The 14803-nt window shown below is 48.0% G+C and overlaps 1 protein-coding gene across 3 annotated transcripts in view; it reads right to left on the bottom strand.

The window, feature by feature from the left end:
* Nucleotides 1-613: 613 nt before the first annotated feature.
* The window catches only part of galnt7 (UDP-N-acetyl-alpha-D-galactosamine: polypeptide N-acetylgalactosaminyltransferase 7), a 186613-nt gene continuing 172423 nt past the window's right edge, over nucleotides 614-14803 (bottom strand). For all 3 annotated transcript variants that reach the window (XM_072515757.1, XM_072515759.1, XM_072515758.1), the window contains 2 exons: nucleotides 6833-6961; nucleotides 614-2460 (listed from right to left, as the gene is read on the bottom strand). In XM_072515757.1, coding sequence (XP_072371858.1) covers nucleotides 2323-2460; nucleotides 6833-6961 — 267 coding nt within the window. In that variant the 3' untranslated portion in view covers nucleotides 614-2322. The remainder of the gene's footprint in view (nucleotides 2461-6832; nucleotides 6962-14803) is intronic.

Raw genomic sequence — 14803 nt, 5'->3', positions numbered from 1 at the left:
CTTTCCCATTCCCCGAGTCTTTGATCCATGCTCTGTTGTCTCTATGCTCCTGCTTTCCCCATTCCCCGAGTCTTTGATCCATGCTCTGTTGTCCCTATGCTCCTGCTTTCCCCGTTTCCTAAGTCTTTGATCCAGGCTCTGCTGTCGCCATGCTCCTATCTTCAAGGTTCGTTCCTACACTGGTACTGTTCTTCCCTGGCTCTAGGTGTTTTTCCTCTCTGGGCTGCAGCCAAGGAGATGCAGATTTTGCCGTAAAAAGGAGGTACACACATCTCAGTGATATTTGTAAACAAATACCTGTTTTCTTAAATGTGTTATTATGTCATTAAACATGTAGCTCTTCAATATTTTGAGTGATATAATTTAGATAGAGGTCCATTTGAAAAGGGGTCCTTCAGAAAGGAAGTTTGAGGACCACTGTTCTATTGCTTTCTACCTTTGCCTTAAATCCAACTTTGCTATTTGCCTCAACTGCTCCCAAGTGTGGGTTGAGAGTTACATTCTAACACTGCACTTATTGGATTTATTAGTGACTATTTTATATACTGGACATGATTCCATGTATGAGCTCTTGAACCGTGTTCACCAGTCACGCTGACAAAGGCTACTCAGATTGTGTGGTAGTCAGATTTATTTGGCTTCGTGAATACTCCAGAACAAATTTACAGCAGAGTGAACTATTGTTTGATTTTTTGACAACCATATAATTTTCATCCCATTAAACTGTCCTTCCCAGTTATACAGTCTGTATAGAAATTACCCATTTTAGAGAATATTTACAATGAATGAACAGTTTGCAAAACCCAAACAGTGAAAAATCAGCTTGTATAACAATGTAAAACATGGGTCAGATACAAAAGGATCTGTTTTGGCAGATGAATTTTGAACTTGTTATCCAATTGCACTGCTGGAGTGAAGCACAGACTCGGATAGTACAGCATCTTCACGGAATTTCAGGCTCGTTCAGTTTTCTTCATGTGGTAGTGCTCAGGAAACAATAAGTTAATTATTTCTTGTGATCAGTTGCTGCAGCCATTACATTAACGTACTAAGTTAAATAGCTTTATTCCTACCAACATTCATTATAGAAAAATATATTTTAATACGGCACAGAGTTTATCAAGATTAGCTAATTTTCCCAACGACAGGTGTTAATATATTTGTACACAGAAAATCATTTGGCAGAATCCATGTGCAGGAAACTTGAGCAAGGATCCCAAGATGCTTCAAAAATGCCATCACAAATTCAGGAACAAAAACAAAAACACTCTCCTTAAGATACATATGAATTTTTTCAATAAATAAGGTGGTTAAAAAGCAGTGCTGTGGCATCTTGGCTTCCACTGTTGGACAGCAGCAAAGCAAGAAAGGCTCAAAACATGGGCCAAGCATGCCCACGGCAGAGATTTAAGAGATTTTATGAATGGGTTGAAACTATTGCTGAAAATCAGAAACACATTTGGGGACTCATCAATCTCTGTGACTAATAAAATCCGTAAGAGCTACAATACAGGTTTACAATCTGGGCCAAGGATAGATATGGCCTGGGGTACTACTAGCGAGCCCACACAGTCACCGGGATCCCTGCCCACGTCATATTTCTGTACTTGTTTTAAAAAGACATTATTTCTGGCATACCGCACTGATCAATGGTTTCCACAATAATGACGGGCTTTCTTTTCAGCGGCTGACATTTTAGGGTTTCTCCAGGATCATACCAAAATTTGCAGCACCCCTCCATTCAGGAAGGTTCGAAAATGAGGTGAGCCATCGGGGCCTCACTGATAATCACTTCTGAGCATCTGAGGTTGGATGGGGTGAACTGAACAGAAGGTCTTGGACAAAACATCATGTAAACGAAAACAATTCTCAGGCTGTGCGCACCAAATATAAATCAAACTGGAACGTTCAGATCTCAAATTCCAGTGCTTGCCTTACCGGGGCAAAATCGACAACCCTGAGCTAACGCACCCATTGAAACAAACCTATTGAGGAAAAGTCACCATTGTTCATCACCCCTGAGTGTAATCCCCCCAAAAATAGGGCTGCACCTTACTACTAAGGTGCAACATGTCTCAAGATGACAGCAGAATAAGTTATAAACATTTAAGAACTTTCAAGGTAACAAAAAAATTATAATGTAATTTTGTAATTACATGATTTTGCCTATCATATTAACTGTCACAGTTTATCTGGATCCTTCATTGAAAAGGTGTCAAAAATATTTACACACTGAGCTGTACAATTTTTTGCAGCAATATACAGATAATTCTCCATCTTGTACATATATATGACTAACGATGACCAGCTTCCACCATAGTTCTACACTGCGAGAAGGTTGTTCATTTCCCACTTTTGTGTTGTCTTTGCAGAGTCGCAGTCAGAGATGAAAATCTGGTGATTAACCTCGGAGCGGTCTAAACACTTGCCCGTGGGAATGTGTGTGAATCTATGCAAAGTCTGAAAGAAAAGGTAGACAGGCCACTTTCAATCGGAGAGTTATGGTTGATTAAACTAAGCCGCTTTCAGCCTAGAATTAGCATTAAAATGTCTGCAGTTAACATCTCCCTCGCAACCAATTCTATCTAAAAAGAGATAGACTGCCTGTTCATCTTATGGTCACTTGTGGGATGCTGTGGGCACAGAATAGCTGCTGTGCTCACTCTCGTGACAGTGCTATTGACATGTTGGTTCATTTCAAATGTTTTCAGGTACCATTGTAAATACAAATATGTAGACGTTATGAAGAAACTGCACTGTAAATTCTATAATTCCATGACCGTACAATATAGCAATCTAACTAATATTGAGATTGGACAGAAAAGGTACAGAGGATGGGGTAAGATGATAAGGCTGGGAGATGGGGAAAAGAATGATACAAGGGAATCTCCACCAATATTCCCATCCTCAACATTTGCCAGTCTTTAGCTAATTTGACCCACTCCACAGGATATCAAGAAATGGCTGAAGGCACTGGATACTGCAAAGGGTATGAGTCCTGACAGTATCCCAACCACTGTACTGAAAATTTGTGCTTCAGAACTAGCTGCAGCGAAGCCAAGCTGCTCCAGCATAGCTTCAACACTAACTAACAATGTCTGAAATTGTCTAAGGGTGGTAACATGGACCGTCCGGGACTTAATGGACCGGTTAAAAGATCGCAGGTATTCACGTACCTGAGGAGCTTGAAAGCGAGAGTTGGCTTTCTGCAGGAGACACACCTCCGCGTGAAGGACCAGGTTAGGTTAAGGAAGGGGTGGGTTGGGCAGATTTTCCACTTGGGGTTTGATTCGAAATTGAGGGGAGTGGTCATTTTGATGAGCAAGAAAATGGGATTCGTGAGTGTGAAGGAGGGAGGGATCCGGGTGGGAGGTATGTGATTGTGAGTGGGGTATTGGAAGGGACACCAGTGGTGTTGGTAAATGTGTATGCCCCAAATTGGGATGAGGTGGGTTTTATGAAGGGGTGGCTGGCAGCGATCCCGGATTCGGTCACGCACCAGTTGGTCATGGGAGGAGATTTTTCACTGTGTCCTGAAGCCGGGGTGGATAGGTCGAGCCCCAGGTCGATTGTTAGGTTACAAATGACAAGGCTGCTGAGTGGGTTTATGGAGAGGGTGGGTATGGTGGATCCATGGGGCTTTCAGAACTCGGGGGGAGTATTCCTTTTTTTCGCACGTTTATAAGGTGTATTCGAGGATTGATTATTTTGTGGTGAGCCAGGAGATTTTGGTTGGGGTGGAGGGGACAGAGTACGCGGGGATAGATATTTCGGACCATGACCCCCACTGGCAGGCGATTTTGTATGGACCGGGATGGGAGCAGAGGCCACGGTGGGGGTTTGACTCGGGGTTGTTGGCGGATGGAGGTTTTTGTGATAAGGTGTGGGCAGTGATTAAGGAGTATGTGGAGTTGAATCAGAATGGGGAGGTGTCAGCGGCCATTTTTGGGAGGCGCTGAAGGCAATGGTCCGGGGTGAAATTATTTTGTTTACGGCTCGTGCAGATAAGGAAAGGAGGGAGGAACATGACCGTCTAGTGAGCGAGATAGTGGAGGTGGACAGGGAATATTCGAGGCTGCCCAATAGAGAGGGGTTGGTGAGGAGGAAAATGTTGCAGGGGCAATTTGATAGGCTGACAAAGGTGAGGGCGGTAGAGCAATTACATAGGGCAAGATGGGTGCAATATAAGTATGGGGAGAAGGTGGGCGGCATGCTGGCGCAGCAGTTGCGGGGGCAAGCCACGTCCAGGGAAATATTGAAGATACAAACTGGGGATGTGGTGTTGGAGCTGGGGAAGATAAATGAGGTGTTCAGTGAGTATTACCAGGGACTGTACGAGGCGGACCCAGGGGAGAGGAGGAGGACATGGGGCAGTTTCTGGTTTCCCCAGGTGGAAGAAGCAAAGAGGCAGGCATTGGAGGAGCCGTTGGGGTTGAGGGAGGTGCTGGATAGTATCAGGGGCATGAAGTCGGGGAAGGCCCCGGGACCGGATGGGTACCCAGCAGAATTTTATAAGGAGTTTGCGATGGATCTGGCACCACATCTGCTGGGGACGTTCCACGAAGCGCTGGAGAAGGGGGAGCTGCAGGGGATGATGACGCAGGCAGTAATTACGTTAATCCCAAAAAAGGGGAAGAATGTGGATGTGTCATGTGAGTGTCCCTTTAAGGAAGGTTTTGTTTGACCACATGGCTAGTAGCACGGCTTCAGTGATGTCTTTTGTGGGCGGAGCTGGACTGTGGCTGTCAGGTGAGAGGGGTTTAGCGTTTTGGGTTTCAGTTTTGGTTTGCTGCTTTGGACTGCAGAAGGAGGAAACAGCGTTTCCCTGTTTTCTCTGTTTTTATTTTGAAGCAAACTGCCTTGGTAACTTTAAAGATAAGAGTTGCTTTGCGAAAGGAGTTTTGAATCTACTGATTGGAGGCTGGATCTGAGGGAAAGGACCAGTCCCATTCAAGTGAGATTACAGTGTGCTGGGCCACACCCTTGAAAGGGTTTAGGTTTATTGGATTATCATTTGAATTGGAACAGCTACTAAGGGGGATTCATTAAGAGTTATATACATAGATTACTGTAGCTGTTGTGTATTTTTTCATGTTTGTAATTGAGAACAATATCTTGCTAACTGTTTTATACGTGTTAACTACATTCTTATAATAAACTTTGTTTTGATAAAAGCGCCTATGAAGTCTGATGAATCACACCTGAAGTGAAGGCTCATGTGCTCATCCTAGCCCAATTCAACATAAAAGTTATAGGTCAGGTGAGTTTCATAATACACTTTGGAGTTTCTAAGCCCTGGCCCATTACGGGTGGTATATACCCATATCACTATTGAACACGGATGTGAAAGTTTTGGCTAAGTTGTTGGCGGGGAGGATGGAGGATTGTGTCCCAGGGGTGGTTGCAAAAGATCATACAGGCTTCGTGAAAGGCAGGCAGCTCGCAAGAAATATAAGAAGATTGTTGAATCCATCGGGTGCTCTGGTACCGGAGGTGGTGATGTCCATGGATGAGGAGAAGGCATTTAATTGGGTGGAGTGGCTATACTTGTTCGAGGTTCTGGGAAGATTTGGGTTTGGGCCAAGATGTGTGGCATAGGTGCGGTTGCTGCATGTGCCACCAAGGGCGAGTGTGAGGAAGAATAATTTGAGTTCGCGAAGCTTTGATTTACACAGGGGTACGAGGCAGGGGTGCCCGCTGTTGCCATTGTTGTTTGTGCTGGCCAGTCACTGCCGATGGCTCTTAGGGGGTCGGCGGAGTGGCGGGGATTATTGGGGACAGAGGGAGCACCAGGTGTCATTCTATGCCAATGACTTATTGCTGTATGGTTCGAAAAGTCTGGAGAGTATGGGAAGGATCACGGGCCTGTTGGGGAGGTTTGGAGGGTTCTCGGGGTATAAACTGAAAGTAGGGAAAAGCAAGGTTTTCCCGGTGAGTGAGCTGGGACAGAGGGCTAATTTAGGGGGAATGCCATTAAAGGTGGTGAGGGATAGGTTCAGGTATTTGGGGATTCAGGTAGTGAGGGAATGGACGGGCTCCATAAGTGGAACCTAACAAAGCTGGTGGAGGAGGCCAGGGGGGGGGGATCTTAGGAGGTGGGATACACTGCAGTTGACTTTGGTGGGGAGCTAATCACAGATTATAATTTGAAAATACAATTGAGCATTAAGAGGACAGCATTGGTGCGCTCAGCTGGTGCAGTATTATCAAATTTGATGTCAAATTCATTACAAATTAGAATTTTGAATATAATTGAGCGCATTGAGCACACATGAATGCAAGAATGTCAACATTTTCGGGAAGGGTGAATTACACAGAAGTCAGAACACAAACAGGCAATTCAGCTCAAATGGTGCGTACAAGCATTTATCCTTCACACGGGTCTGCTCCTGCCCAATCTTCATCTAACTCCAGCAGCATAACTTTCAATTCATTTCTCCTTCAAGCATTTCTCTAGTTTCTCCTTGATTGCTACGCCCCTCATCTACTCCTTGTGGTAGCTGTACGTATGTGTCAAAATCACCAAGTGGGTTACATTACATTTGAAAAGGCCCATTCTGTAATATCACAACATGAAAACTGAAGTTCCATATTCTAACCATTCGCAGGGCATAAAAGGTTTCTCCTGAATTCATGACTGAATTTATTACATTTATGCTCCTTAGTTCTGGTCTCCCCACAAATGAAAATATATTCTCTACATCATTAAATCCTTTCATAATCTTAATGAACTCTCTACCAGGTCACCCCCCAAGCCATCAATCACATTTTTAGAGAAAAGACCAGCCTTAGTCTCGTTAGTCTTGCTAAAAGAAAATAACATTTACTTTACCTTAAAATACTGCCAGTCTTTATACACATTCATGCTACAGTGTGTAATCATAACCTTTGAGCCATCAGGTCCTCTGGTCAAGCACTGATCATACTGCATCAATTGATTGGCTTCATTGATTCGGAACAACTGAAAAACAATGTTCACCTTGTGATGCTCCAAGTTTTTGTTTCTTTTGCATTATTACGAGACAAAGTACAGGAATGAGATAGAGAATCTGGTGAACTGGTGCAACGACAATAATCTCTCCCTCAATGTCAACAAAACGAAGGAGATCGTCATCGACTTCAGGAAGCGTAGTGGAGAACATGCCCCCGTCTACATCAATGGGAACAAAGTAGAAAGGGTCGAGAGCTTCAGGTTTTTAGGTGTCCAGATCACCAACAACCTGTCCTGGTCCCCCCCATGCCAACACTATTGTTAAGAAAGCCCACCAACGACTCTACTTTCTCAGAAGACCAAGGCAATTTGGCATGTCACCTACGACTCTCACCAACTTCCACAGATGCACCATAGAAAGTATTCTTTCTGGTTGTATCACAGCCTGGTATGGATCCTGCTCTACCCAAGACCGCAGGAAACTACAAAAGCTCATGAATGTAGCCCAATCCATCACGCAAACCAGACTCCCATCCATTGACTCTGTCTACAATTCCCGCTGCCTCGGAAAGGCAGTCAGCATAATTAAGGACCCCACGCACCCCGGACATACTCTCTTCCACTTTCTTCCGTCAAGAAAAAGATACCAAAGTTTGAGGTCACGTACCAACCGACTAAAAAACAGCTTCTTCCCTGCTGCCATCAGACTTTTAAATGGACCCACCTCGTATTAAGTTGATCTTTTCTCTACACCTTGCTATAACTGTAACATTATATTCTGCAGTCTCTCCTTCCTTCCCTATGCACGATATGCATTGTTTGTACAGCATGCACAAAACAAATACTTTTCACTGTATACCAATACATGTGACAATAATAAATCAAATCAAATCAAATATTGTAGCACCATGACCAAAACAGCTTTGCATTTACAGGAACATTTTAGACATTACAAGGCCATTTGCAAAACATTTCTGAAACAACTAGATAAGCAGATACAGTGAGAATCTAAATTAATAGTAAAACAGTTCCGTGGGGACATTTTGAATAGGATCTGAGGCAGGTTACAGAGGAGGAGAACTGCAATCCATTTAATATCTCCTGACTTATTCAGACCTAGTCAGAGCCTATGGTCTGGATTTTCATCCTCCCGGCAGGTATCGAGAGCTGGGAAAATTCCAGGCTCGGCGTGCCCACCTTGAGAAAAAGCATCCGCAAAGATGGGATCTTAACTGCCAGGTTGCAGGTACGGGCTGGGGTCAGTTCAGTCCAATCCTGGAAGACGTTTGGAGACAGCCCCAGGGGTTGTTGGGTGCGGAGGTGTACCTTGATGTTGTGGGACTCTGTCCCAGTTAAAATAAAAGCACAAAGGCCCTCCAGCCCTCACTCGCCAAACACTCCCGATGCCCAATTCATGCTACCCCATGCCTCGCGACGGCCCCCCCATGTAGCTCACATCAGGCTCTGCCCTTCCACCCATCCACTACAGCCGCTCATGCCCCTGGCCAAGCTATGGCTTTTCCATGCCCATTGGTTCCAGAAAGTGTATAGTGGGTCAATGACCCTGTAGTATTTAGTGGGATATGGAAGAACAAGCAATCTATTCATAACTTTCTTCTATGTTCTAAAAAGGTAATGGGCTGGATTTTTCTTCCGTGCCCGCTGCAAGATCACCAGGGACGGGACGGGGACCATGTAAAAGTCCAGTGACCTAGGGCGGGGATTTCTGGTCACCGGGTGGATGCGTCCAAAAACCCCGCCCAATTTCACTGCAAGTTAATAAACGTGCCAACCATCCAGACCATATGAAGTACTGATACCAAACCCTTGAAACCACTTTACATACACATCCTGAAATGGACAGCACAGATCAGAGAACTGAGCCATCAGTCAAACAAGGCTTTCTCTGGGGCAGAGGTATTTTAGTACTCCAATGGCTGCACAAATTGAATTTGGGGCGGCTGGTAGAACAGATGAGGGGGGGATTTTCGGAGGTGGGATGCGCTCCCATTGTCATTGGCAGGGCGATTACAGACAGTTAAAATAACGGTCCTTCCGAAGTTTTTTTTAATAAACAATTTATTGAGGTATTTTTGGCATATAAAACAGCAACATTATACCGTAGTGTACAAAAAGCAAATAAAACATAATGCAAGCATCGGCTCCCCTCTCGCAAGAACCTGCCTAAGCAACCCCCTACTCTACGCTACCCTAACCCCCCCTCCCCCTCCCCTGCTCACGATGAATTCTCCGCGAAGTCGTCAACGAATGGCTGCCACCTCCGGGTGAACCCTGACAGCGATCCTCTCAAGGCGATCTTAATTTTCTCCAGTCCGAGAAAGCTCGCTATGTCCGAAAGCCATACTTCAGACTTCGGGGACTTTGAGTCCCTCCATGCCAACAGTATTCGTCGCCGGGCTACCAGGGAAGCAAAGGCGACGACATCGGCCTCTTTCTCCTCCTGGACTCCCGGGTCCTCTGAAACCCCAAAAATTGCAACCTCAGGACTCATTGCAACCCTAGTTTTCAATACCCGGGACATGACGTCCGGGAATCCCTGCCAGTACCCCCTTAGTTTAGGACATGCCCAGAACATGTGTACATGGTTCGCTGGTCCTCCGGCACATCTAGCACATTTGTCCTCCAGCCCAAAGAATTTGCTCATCCGGGCCACCGTCCTGTGGGCCCGATGTACGACCTTGAACTGGATCAGGCTGAGCCAGGCGCATGTTGCGGTCGTGTTTGTTCTACTCAAAACGTCTGCCCATATGCCGTCCTCTATCTCCACCCACCCCCCCTCCCCCGAGCTCCTCCTCCCACTTAAGCTTCAGTTCTTCGGTCTGTGCCTCCTCTGCTCCCATTAGTTCTTTATAAATGTCGGAGACTCTCCCCTCTCCCACTTCTCCTCTGGAAACTACCCTGTCCTGGATCCCCCTTGGTGGGTGGCGTGGGAAGGATGGTACCAATCTGCGTACAAAATCCCGCACCTGCAAGTACCTGAAATCATTCCCTCTCACCAGCCCAAACTTCTCCTCCAACACCCTCATGCTCGGGAAGCTCCCTTCCAGGAACAGATCGCCGATCCACGCAATCCCCGCCCTCCGCCATAATTGGAACCCACCGTCCATATTCCCCGGGGCAAATCGGTGGTTACCGCAGTTTGGGGACCAAACCGATGCTCTCACCTCCCCTATATGCCTCCTCCACTGGTCCCAGATCCGTAGAGCCGCCACCACTATAGGATTGGTGGAGTATCGTGCCGGCGGGAGCGGTAGAGGCGCCGTAATCAAGGCTGCCAAACTGGTGCCCCTGCACGAAGCAGCCTCCATCCGCTCCAAACCGACCCCGTACCCGCCATCCATTTCCTTACCATGGCTATGTTAGCTGCCCAGTAGTAGTTGCTAACGTTCGGCAACTCCAGCTCCCCATCCCCTCAGTTCCTCTCGAGCATCGCCTTCCTCACCCGTGGGGACTTCCCACCCAAACAAATCCCAGGATAATTTTATCTAGCCTCTTAATAAGGACCGCGGAATAAAAATGGGGAGAAACTGAAAAATGAACAAGAATCTCAGGAGAATCGACATCTTCACCGTCTGCACTCTCCCCACCAATGACAGCGGGAGCGCATCCCATCTCCGGAACTCGTCCCTCACTTGCTCCACCAACCGGGACAAGTTTAGCTTATGCAACTTACCCCAGTCTTGCGCTATTTGTATCCCTAAATATCAGAAGCTTCCCCCTACCAGCCTGAACGGCAGCCCCCTCAGCCTACTCTCCTGACCTCTCGCCTGCACTACCCACATCTCGCTCTTTGCCATGTTCAATTTATAACCGACCAAATTCCCTCAGGGTTTCCATGATTCCGTCCATCCCCGCCATTGGGTCTGACATGTATAACAGCAGGTCATCCGCGTATAACGAGACTTTATGCTCCACTCTCCCCCGGACCAGCCCTTTCCAGTCCCTTGAAGCTCTCAGAGCAATTGCCAGCGGCTCTATAGCCAGCGCAAACAGCAGTGGGGAGAGGGGGCTTCCCTGTCTAGTCCCGCGGTGCAGTCTGAAGTAATCAGATGTCGTCCTGTTCGTCCTCATTTAGCCTCTGGGGCCTGATGTAGCAGCCTAACCCAGTCAATGAATCCCACCCCGAACCCAAAACGTCCCAGCAACTCCAATAAATAGTCCCACTCAACCCAGTCGAAAGCCTTTTCGGCATCCATTGCTACCATTACCTCTGCCTCCCTGCTCTCCGGGGGCATCATAATCACATTGAGCAGCCTCCTTAGAGATCGGCCGATAGGACCCACATGCCTCTGGGTCTTTATCCCGTTTCAGTATAAGCGAGATAGTGGCCTGCGACATCATCGCAGGTAAGACCACTATGTCTCTTGCCTCGTTGAACATCCTGACCAACAGCGGCCCCACTATCTCGGAGAATCTTTTATAAAACTCCACCGGGTATCCGTCCGGTCCCGGGGCTTTGCCCGACTGCATGACCTTCTGGCCCCCCAGTACTTCTTCGGTCCTGATCGGGGCCCCCAGCCAGTCTACCAACCCCCAGTCAGTCCGTCCAAAAAGTGTCTCATCCCCTCCGGTTCCGTGGGGGGTCCCAAGGTGTTCAGCTTGCTATAGAAGTCCCTAAACACCTTGTTCAGTCCTGCTGGGTCCCCACCCGGTTTCCCTACCCATCGATTACCGTTCCTATTTCCCTAGCCGCTTCTCTCTTTCGTAGTTGTGCAAGCATTCTGCTGGCCTTCTCCCCATGCTCGTATATTGTGCCCTTTGCCCTTCTAAGCTGCTCTACGGCCTTCCCTGTAGACTTCACCCCAAACTCGGTCTGCAGCCTCTGTCGTTTCCTAAGTAACTCTGGCCCCGGGGACTCCGCATAGCTCCTGTCCATCCTTAAAATTCCCTTAACCAGTCGGTCCGTTTCTGCCCTGTCTGTCCTGTCCCTATGGGCTCGGATTGAAATCAGCTCCCCTCTCACCACTGCCTTCAGCGCCTCCCAGAGCACCGCTGCGGAGACTTCTCCAGTATCATTTACCTGCAGGTAATTATGCATGCATTTCCTCAGCCTTTCACACACCGCCTCGTCCGCCAGCAGCCCAACTTCCAGCCTCCATTGTGGGCGCTGAAAGCTATCTTTACAAATCTGCAGATCAACCCAGTGTGGAGCATGGTCCGAGATGGTAATTGCCAAATATTCTGCACCCGTCATACCTGTCAGCAAGTCCCTGCTCATGATAAAGACATCGATTCGGGAATATACCTTGTGGACGGGAGAATAGAACGAAAACTCTTTCGCCGACGGCCGACTAAATCTCCATGGGCCAGCTCCCCCCATTTGCTTCATGAACCTTCTCAGTTCCTTTGCCATCGCTGGCACCCTACCCGTTTTTGAACATGACCGGTCCAGGCCAGGATCAAGAACTGTGTTAAAATCCTCACCCATGATCAGTTTGCGCGAGTCCAAGTCAGGGGTCTTCCCCAGCAAACTCTTAACAAAATCTACGTCATCCCAGTTAGGGGCATACACGTTGACCAGGACTACTCTCACCTGCCACCCCCGTCCACAACTGTGCCCTGCACCTCAAATTGGATCCACTTGTTGATAAAGATTGCAACCCCCCTGATCTTAGTGTCGAGCCCCAAACTGAAGACCGGACTAATCCGGCCCTTCCTTAATCTGACCTGGTCAGCCACTTTCAGATGAGTCTCCTGTAACATGACTATGTCCGCCTTCAAAACCAGTAAATGCGCGAACACACGCGCCCTCTTGACTGGCCCGTTTAGCCCTCTAACATTCCAGGTGATCAGCCTGCTCTGGGGGCACCTTGACCCCCCTTTGCCGATCAGCCATCTCTTTTCTTTGGCCAGCCCCCAAGCCATGTGTCACGCTTACTCTGGCCCACCACCTGGCCGCCTCCACCCGACCTCCTCACTGTTACCATGCCCAATTTCCAACATAGTCAGCAGACCTACTCCCCCCCCCCCCCCCCCCCCCCACACGAGCAACACCACCCTATAACCTAACCCCTGACATAAACTAGCTAAATGAACACCCCCCCCAAACCTGGCTTCGGTTGACTAGCCCACCCAGCTAGCCTGGTGACTCCCAACTCCGGCGCCAGCGAGTCTCTCACCTATTGTTCCCTGGCTCCCCTCCCCTCTTCCCCAAATCAACCCTGCTTGCACAACTACTCTAAACAGGACAGAGACAGCCCCAACAATAGTGCAATTTAAGTCATACAAAACAAAATAGCAGGCACTGTCAACCATTCCTCTCTGAACGCAGAAAGAGATCGCAAAAATTCCCCGAAAAACACCTCCCATATCCGACCCATTCTAACTATTCTCTTTTTCTAACAAAACACAAACACAAAAGCGAAAAAGAGATATGAAGAGAAAAAAGACAAAAAAACACATAAAAACCAAGATACAAAAGCATGAAAAAACATGTAGGCATCTCTCAGAAACAAGAGAGGAAGAATTCAAAGTTTCAACATGAATCGAAGAGTCCTCAGCTCAGGACCAGCCCTTGCCTCTTTGCAAAGTCCATTGCCTCCTCGGGTTCCTCAAAATAATGGTGCTGGCCCTCGTGCGTAACCCACAGTCGCGCCGGATAGAGCAGCCCAAATTTCACCTGCTTCTTATATAACATTTCTTCAACTTGCCTGTAGACTGCCCTCCTTCTGGCCACCTCTGCGCTCAGGTCTTGGTAAACGCACAGGGTGCTATTGTCCCAGTTGAAGCTCCGCGTGCTCTTGGCCCATTGAAGAACCCGCTCCTTATCCAGGAACCTGTGGAACCGGACCACCATCACTCGTGAGGGACCCCTTGCCGCGGCTGCCTCACCTGGCTCTATGTGCTCTGTCCACCTCCGGCGGGCGAGGGAACACCTCGTTCCCCAGCAGCTTCTGGAACATATCTGCCGCATACACGGCAGCATCCAGCCCCTCGGCCCCCGCCGGGAGGCCAATGATTCTTAGATTCTGCCGGCGAGACCTGTTCTCCAGGTCTTCCAGCTTTTCCAGGAGCATTTTTTGTTGGTATCTGAACCTTCGAATCTCCATGTCCGCCACCGTTTGAAAGTCCGCCTGCTCCTCCACCGTCTTCTCCAGCTCCTGGATCTGCTCAGCCTGGGCATCCAGCCTTTTCTCCATTCGGTCAAACGATTTCTGGAGTGGCTCCAAATGATCACTTTTCAGTGCTAGGAAGTGCTCCTGCATAACCTGCAACAGGTGCTCCATTGTCGGCTGAGCTGGCGGTGCCCGGGTCTGGACATTGGCCATATTGGTTTCCCTCACAGCCTCCCCTTTGCCCTTGCTTGTCCATTTCTTCAGCTGTTTGCGATCCTTCCTACTACTTGGTTCCATACACCTCTGTATGGATTCAGTGCCTGAATGCTATTACTTTCCAATCCAGCATTTAAAAGCGCAAAAAGGTCGGGGGAAAAGGTCCAAAAGTCCGACCGGAGCGGGAGCCACCAAGTGCACGACTTACTCCCTTCACAGCCACCACCGGAAGTCCGCTCCTTCCGAAATTTTGTTTGTTTTCCAGACTCTCCCAATCTTTATTCCCAAGGCGTTCTTCAGATAGGTGAATACAGAGATCTCGGCATTTGTTTGGGCAGGTAAAACACCGCAGGTGAAAAAGGTGCTGCCTCCCGAATTTCATCAACTATTACTGGGTGGCGAATATTATGATGGTCAGGAAGTGGTGGTGGGGAGGGCAGCACGGTGGTACAGTGGATAGCACTGCTGCCTCATGGCACCGAGGTCCCAGGTTCGATCCCGGCCCTGGGTCACTAACCATGTGGAGTTTGCACATTCTTCCCGTGCTTGCGTGGGTTTCACCCCCACAACCCAAAGATGT

The sequence above is a fragment of the Scyliorhinus torazame genome, chromosome 9 (assembly GCF_047496885.1).
Source record: "Scyliorhinus torazame isolate Kashiwa2021f chromosome 9, sScyTor2.1, whole genome shotgun sequence".
NCBI lineage: Eukaryota > Metazoa > Chordata > Chondrichthyes > Carcharhiniformes > Scyliorhinidae > Scyliorhinus > Scyliorhinus torazame.
This window is presented reverse-complemented; position numbering and strand designations above follow the sequence as displayed.